The following is a 7,527-nucleotide window of genomic DNA, read 5'->3' as shown; positions in this document are numbered from 1 at the left end:
CGTGATCAAGATACCCCTGATCAAACATAATAAGACCTAGATCATACAGACTAGTTAGGTCATTTAAGTTACTTGACTATGATCAAGATACCCGTGATCAAACAAAAACATTATCATTACATAAATATACTACATAACTACATAAAACAAAAGCTACCCTATTCAATTCGCTCCGGGAGTTGTTCAAGCGCCCAGAATCTAAAAACCATCATAAGCACCATCAGGATGTTGCCGCTGGTGGAATTCACCCTAGTTATAATACATTAATAATCAATCAATTTCATAAAAAATGGGTCATAATATACAAATCGACGAAGCTATGAGTATGAGGGTGTCGAGAATTGTTTGGTATCAGATATCCACTTAAACGACTATGATAGGAGAAGATTGTGTGAGGGCAAAAGGGTTCACAGTGCCTGCTAACTAACGAGTTCAAGGTATTATTCTGCCGCACCTACATGCAATTACCATTGTACCTTTAGGTCATACTAAAATAGATGGTCAAATTTAACATCAGGTAATAGAGGGGTGGCAATTGCAAAGGTTTGCAGACGTCAGGATGTTGGTTGCCAAAAAGTACAATTTGGGGTCTCAAAATATATATATTGGTGTTAATCACAAGGTTGCAAATTGCAATTACCTGTTTAAAAAATTTGATAAAAGAATACAAGTTACTTTTTATAACATTAAAAAATAACTTTTTTTTGAAAAGCCAACGAATCCTTTAAATAGGCTACTAGCTAAATTCACCATATCCAGATACACTCGCCTTTCGATCCGGGGAAAACCATCACCTAATGCCAACATCTGTGAACACTCGCTTGATGGTACGACAATGCAGTGAGATAAAACCAGTTCAGTTCAAGGATCGAACTATTGAAAGTCACCTGCTCGTCTAGTCTCCCGTCATCACCTCAGTGCCCCTGAAACTAAATGATGTGAGCAGGAATCGAACGTGGGTTACATGAAATACGAAGTCTCTCTCTTACAATTCCACCATCCGCCTAATTATTTGCAACATTAAATAAATATAAAATACTTTTTGGATTAACATAAAAAAAATATAAAAAAACGTGTAAAAAGATGTATATCTCTACCTCATGTGATCGTAATATGTTTTTTTTTCTAGTGTTGGATGTTTTGTAAATATTGTGGTGGAAATGGATAATCAATTTATCACTTACATCACTATTTTTGCACAATTAAAATGTTATCTAGTCAAAGATTAACCAGTTTAAAGTAGAGATGGTCAAAAAAACCGGTTGGGGAACCGGTTTGCCGGTTTAAACCGGAAACCGGTTTTTACGAAAACCGGTTTTTTAAAAACCGGTTTGACCGGTTTACAAACCGCCGGTTCGTATTTCGGTTACAAGTTTTAGATCCAAAACCGGTTAACGAACAGGTTAATGGAAAAACCGGTTTTTTTTAAAACCGGTTATTATGAAAAAAACCGGTTATTAACCGGTTATTTTAAAAAAAACCGGTTAACCGGTTATTAACCGGTTCTAACCGGTTTCTAAACCGGTCCTAACCGGTTAGACCGGTTAGGGTTTTGACATACAAAAACCGGTTATTAACCGAACCGGTTTTTTTCCGGGCCAAAAAAAACCTGTCCGGTTAATAACCGAACCGGTTTTTTTAAAAAAACCGATTTGTGCACCTCTAGTTTAAAGTGTCACATTTTCTTCTTTTAACTACGTGTGTATTTTAGTAAAATAATATATGTATTTCAGCTAAATCTAATAACATAAATGTATTAAAAGTATTAAGAGCATTCAGCTTTTCTAAAATTATGTAAGGGAGTTCTTTAATTTTTTTTAAAGAATGTTATGTGATTGTAACGGAGGAGAGATAAAAATTTAAATAGATAAGTAAATTAGAGAAATACTATTCATGTTTTATTTATATTTTAATATATTTGAAAGTGTTTGTTAGTGAAGGAAAGATAAAAAATAATAACAAATATATAAAATTATTATTTAATTATATATGGAAAAGAAAATATAGTGTTATTTACTATAATTAAAAAGGTAAAGATAAAACATGTTCTAAATGCTATGAAGTAGATTGAGGAACTCTTTTTGTTTAGAGAATAAAATATATTATCTTTTATGATGTATGTAGAAACTTAGCAAGTGTAGCGACTTCACATAGTCATCAAGTAGAAAAGTTGAAAAATCCTTTTAAGCTCCCATTTTCTCTCAATATCTTTGGATTCTCTTATAAAACCCATCAAGCTCTTGCTCATCAAACAAACCACTCACCCTCTCTTACACACACCCCCTCACCATCCTTTCGTTCCTCTCTCTAAAACACACATTTGCATGGTTTCAATTTCTCATACACCCCTAATCAGACTGTTGTGATTCATGGGTGTGATCTCACTTCACAATCACATGCTTGTTATTTTAATCACTTGCTTTTTTAGACATAAGCCTCATCTACCAATGATCATCTAACTTTGACCCATTAAAAAAGTCAAAAACAAGAATTTCCCAAAAGTAGTAATAAAAGAAATGGAAGGTGGAGTTGTGTTTGAATCTTTACTTCAAAATCAAAAGTTTGGCTTTGATTCTTCATGGGTTTCCAATTCCTTTCATGGTAATTACTTACAACCTTTGTCTTCTTTTTTAAGTAATTTTTAGAAGCATCGGTTTTGCTATCAAAAAGGGTTACAGCGCAGCTTGTTTACAGTTTACTTATAATTAATTATTATTACTTTAAAAGAAAGAAAAAAACTTAAATAAAAATCTTGAAATCTTTCTAGATTTTGCTAATTTGGTTCTTATTAATAATCCCTTTACAGGAGAAGAAACAAATGCAAAGAAGTCAGTTTCCAACGAGGAGTATGACAAGTGTTTCCGGCAGCCGGAGAAGAAACGGCGGTTAACCGTCGATCAAGTTCATTTTCTTGAAAAGCGTTTTGAGGAGGACAACAAGCTAGAACAGGAGAGGAAAGTTGAGCTTGCAAAAGAGCTCAATTTGCAGCCAAGACAAGTTGCGATTTGGTTTCAAAACCGTCGAGCTCGATGCAAGACGAAGCAACTTGAAAAAGAATATGAGGTTTTGAGTTCAAGCTATGAGAAACTCAAGTTGGAGTTTGATTGTCTTCAACAACACAATCACAAATTGAAACAAGAGGTATCATTAATTAATGTTTTTTTGTTTGTTTACATGGACAGCAAACGCCCAACACAGGATGCGCCGCTATTTTTTTTAATAAAAAATAAAAAAATAAAAAATAAAAAAAAGACTAAATTTTGCTAAAAAAAAATTTATATTAGCAAAACTAATTAAGGGGTGTTTGGAATTCCTTATTTTAGCCTCTTTATAACTTATAGCTTATAGCTTTTCTAAAAAGCTAGTCATAAGGTGTTTAGATGAGTTCAATGTTGTTAAGAGCGATAAGTCAGAAGTTACACTTTCATAATTTATGACTCGTGACAATAAGTGATTAGGAGGCTAAAATAAGAAATCCCACAACCCCCTAAGTCGTTTTGAATAATAATCTTAGTTATATGCTTTTTTGGTTTAAACGTTTTAATTCTAATGTGGGTTGTTCTGTTATTGTTGCCAAAAATAGGTGCAAATGCTCAAAGAAAAGTTGAATATTAAGGGGACAAGGGAAAAAGATTTAATTTCAAATGAATCTCCCACAAATTCAAGTGATCAAGAACCAAATCCAATTTCAATTCAAACTTGGACAAATTCAAGTGATCAAGAACCAAATCCAATTTCAATTCAAACTTGGACCCGTGAGCCAAAAATGGTGATCTGCAAGCAAGAATATGCGAATTCGGTTTCAGCAAAAAGCGACATAATCGACTCGTATAGCCCGGATGGGAACCATTCTTCATTTCTAGAGCCTTATGACTCGTCAAACGTGTTTGAGAATCAATCGGATCTTTCCCAAGAGGAAGAAGATAATCTAACGGTTCTTAGGTGTCCAAAGGTTGATTACGAGTCGTATATTGACACGAATGATGGTTCTTTAGTGTACCCTGTTGAAGATCAACAACCCTTTTGGCTTTGGCCTTAAAGTTGTCTATGACTGAAGGATGTTTTGTTTGATATAGATTCCCAATTGAGGGTAAGCCATTGTAGATCAACCCTTTTGGTTTGCGCCTCAGAGTGTCTTTTGGGTGAAAGATTTATGATCAATATTTGGAATTAAGGGTTCTTTGGAGTTTAGAATTAAACAGCCTTATGGTTGTTTCTATAAAGGTGTCTATTAGTGATAAAAATTCCATGAAATTTCTATGCATTGATCAATCTTTGTGTAGGATATTTTGCTTGTATTTGGAGATGGATGGCAATAAAAATAGCTCTTTTTCTATAAGAAGTTTCTCTGTTTTTGTGTCATGAGAGTAAAAGACACCTGTGACTCTAAAAGCATTCGCAATCGAGTCCTTGTCCTCTTTCACATAGCTAAATTATGGGACCACCCATTATGGGGCGCCTTTGATGGCCAAAATGGGCGCCCTTTGGGCGCGGAACACCACCAAAGGGCGTCTTAGGTGGTGGGGCGCGGAGCCATGGGGCGTTCCAACGATCGGCGCTTTTGTGTGTGAATGTGGGTCCCCATCTCAACAGCTCTCTCCACCTCTCTCTCTCTCACACACACACACACACACACACATATATATATATATATATATGAAGGGCCTATTATAAAAAGATGAGAGTGTTTAAAAAGTGTAGGAAGAAATCTGGGTGGCTGAATCTTATCAATCAATGGTCAAGATGAAAAGTTGACTGAATTTAGGGTGCATTTTATTTTAAAGGCTTAGAAAAATGTGTTAAAGAGTATAATCGTCTAGTGTGTTATATTATATTTGGAAATATTATCAATCTATGATTATCACATTTTAATACAAATTAAACACATGGACCTCAAAATCTCTATTACGGTGTGTTTTATATCAAATTTTAATCAGAATTTAAATACAACACCAAATTTTATCCAAATTTAAAACACAATATCATGAACACGAAGAACTAAAACACACCTATATGGATTTTAAGGCTCTTTATATATCTCTTCATTCCAACTCATAGCATAAAATTTTCATTGAAGTTCTGTATGTGGCAAACTTCATTTAAATTTATGTAAAGCGAACAAAATACCTTATTACTCATTACTGAAAAACAATCATAGTAAAATGATATAAGACAATAAAGAAAATAACCCAAGAAAATAAACCTAATAGAAGGTTCTACCCCACCCCCCTCTAGGCCACGTTCCGTTCATATAAGAAAGTGGTGAAGCTTGGACCGATGGGTAAGTTGCTCACATTACATTTACCATCAGTATTAGTCTCTCAAAAATGCTCTCCATTCTCGACTAGAAGATTTCCGGCATGTCGAAAAAGATAATCGCCGGAAACCATCTCGTTGTCGGGATCCGGTGAACACCGCCAACGCCCCACCAAACACCTTGCAACACAAAACTCATATCACCGTTGCCTCCACCCTCACACACGACAACAATCGCAATCTTCAACCGTGTGTCGCCGCCCATCACAAAACCTAAATCCGACACATCTAGGGGGCGAACGGTATTACGACAGTGGTTTGGAAAAACATATTATTGTGGCGTGCTGGTGGTGATAGGTGGTGATGGTGATGCTAATTAATATTGCTGTAATAGTGTGGCGGAGTCATTGTTGAGTGTTATATTAAACAAGTTTTTTTGACCCCGCGTTGCTGGGGCGGTCATTTTTAATAGTCAATGATAAAGCCACCCAAAACGCAGGAGCGGTCATTTTGAATGTTCAACGATAAAGTCACCCAACTCCAATGCTACAAAACGTTCCTTAAAGTAAAACACCATAGACTAAGATATATTATCATCATAGGCCTTTTTCAACGAAATCGGCTCAAAGGCATCTCTATTAACCAAAAGATTCATATTCTGTAAAAACATTTACAAAGTATTCAAAACAAATGTGGGAGAAAATAGTTCAATAATATAGTTAATATGTATCTAAGACAGCGAACACAATTTTCTGGCTACCAACGGTTCTGAGTTGGAACCCGGCAACGATTGATGATAATCATCGTAGGCTCAGATACATGATCATCATAGCCGGTAGCAATTAAATCAACTATAGGTAACCATAAAGCCCCCAGTAAACAATAGACCACATAGCAACCAAACCAAGCAAACAAACGTAACTATGTGAAGTCGCGGGCTAGTAAGCGACAAACAACAGTTGGCAAACACAATAGCACAAGGCCACCTTGACTCCAACACCGCCAAGAGTTCCGAATCAGATCCCGACAACAATAAAGGATCATGATCATAAAGTTGTCAGCACACTTTGTGGAACATAAACTCATTTATGACCATTTTGTAATAATCATCATTATTGCTATGTTCATAAAAGGTGCTTGCAGATCTTTAAGTAACCATTACTTTCAGTTGCCACGAATATTAGAAGATATGTTTGCAGATCTACAATATCTAAAAATAAACAAAATCATGTTTAGTATTATCCCCATTTCCATTAGGACTTGGTTAAGCAAAATCTACAAATATGGATGATTAAAGTATAATAAAGCAAACTAATAGCAGCATAAAGAGTTATTTGAAATCAAAAAAATAAACCTGCAGAAGCAGTTCACAAAAGCCAATTGCCACCGTATAACCACACCATCACTGACCGGCGCCTCCAAGGGTTCCGAATCGATACCCGGCAACGCCAAATACAATTTGGGAACATAAGCGAGGCTGTAGAAAAAAAATTGCCTAAGGCACATGATGTTTCTTCCTCTGGATTGCAGAAACCTAAAAGAAAAACCCTAACAATAAGTCTGAATACAGAACAAAGAACGATAACGAAATTAATAAATGGAAGAAAGCATTTACCCAAAGCAATTGATGGCGAAGCTGACCACGGTGACGACCACGTTGGAATTGGATAGCCCGATCATAGTCTTCATGTTTGGAGAAGAGGATCTTGTTCTTGAACAGCAACACGATGTCTGTCTCGGATAATTTAACGAGCCACATTGGGTCTATGACTTGAAGAAAGTTAGTCTTCATCCCTTTACCCAACAAGATGACCTCCTCGCATGCTCTGTTGCCGTAGTACTATCGATTGAACGATAGATGAAGATCTTGCGGAAAGGTCTTCACTGGTACACGCTTCATAGTTGTGGGTGGCTTTACTTTAAAAACAAGCTTTCTCCAACCAGTACGAGGATCGATCTCATCGATGTAAAGAATTTAAACCCATGGTTAACCTCAAAGAGCAGATGTTGGTGAAGCCATCCTACTAGTTGATTTCCACCACGGTTGATGAAAGGCCAATTGGCGAGCTTCCGCACGTCCGACCTCGGCAGTGAGAGCGTCAGTAATTTATTGAAAATACTGGACGTCGTTCTCCCACTTAATTATTCAAACCCTTAACTTCAAATCGTATAACCAAGAAACGATGTCACCTTTGACTGTTTGCAACTTTGCACGGCTTTGAATATAGTCTTTTGCTTTGCTTTGGCACATGCACTGACATCCAACTTTTG

General features: G+C 36.1%; 1 protein-coding gene and 1 long non-coding RNA gene across 3 annotated transcripts; one reads left to right on the top strand and one right to left on the bottom strand.

Moving 5' to 3' along the window:
- Positions 1–2,187: 2,187 nt before the first annotated feature.
- Positions 2,188–4,342, top strand: LOC143561209 (uncharacterized). Of its 2 annotated transcripts, XM_077049337.1 has the most exons (4): positions 2,189–2,601; positions 2,807–3,141; positions 3,584–3,705; positions 3,754–4,342. In XM_077049337.1, exons 1-4 carry the CDS (start codon positions 2,517–2,519, stop codon positions 4,037–4,039), a joined length of 828 nt encoding a protein of 275 aa, XP_076905452.1. In that variant the 5' UTR covers positions 2,189–2,516; the 3' UTR covers positions 4,040–4,342. The 2 variants fall into 2 exon arrangements, with proteins under 2 accessions (XP_076905451.1, XP_076905452.1); XM_077049336.1 differs by having other exon boundaries at positions 2,188–2,601; positions 3,584–4,342.
- Positions 4,343–5,965: 1,623 nt separating this feature from the next.
- On the bottom strand, positions 5,966–6,799 carry LOC143561208 (uncharacterized). Its single transcript, XR_013140267.1, has 2 exons — positions 6,611–6,799; positions 5,966–6,531 (listed from the first exon to the last, which is right to left on the bottom strand). It is a non-coding gene; the product is annotated as an uncharacterized LOC143561208 (long non-coding RNA).
- Positions 6,800–7,527: the final 728 nt, after the last annotated feature.

Source organism: Bidens hawaiensis, unplaced genomic scaffold, assembly GCF_021521415.1.
Source record: "Bidens hawaiensis isolate Kalapana, Puna unplaced genomic scaffold, B.hawaiensis_p1.1 tig00020640_1, whole genome shotgun sequence".
NCBI classification, from domain to species: domain Eukaryota; kingdom Viridiplantae; phylum Streptophyta; class Magnoliopsida; order Asterales; family Asteraceae; genus Bidens; species Bidens hawaiensis.
The sequence above is the reverse complement of the archived record's forward strand: the minus strand, read 5'-3'. Positions and strand labels throughout refer to the sequence as shown.

Excerpts from the sequence above, each read along its gene's own strand:
- LOC143561209 (XM_077049336.1), top strand. The coding sequence starts at position 2,517 with ATGGAAGGTGGAGTTGTGTTTGAATCTTTACTTCAAAATCAAAAGTTT. Across the intron at positions 2,602-2,806 it reads GGTTTCCAATTCCTTTCATG|GAGAAGAAACAAATGCAAAG; the intron begins GTAATTACTTAC and ends ATCCCTTTACAG. Across the intron at positions 3,142-3,583 it reads ATCACAAATTGAAACAAGAG|GTGCAAATGCTCAAAGAAAA; the intron begins GTATCATTAATT and ends TGCCAAAAATAG.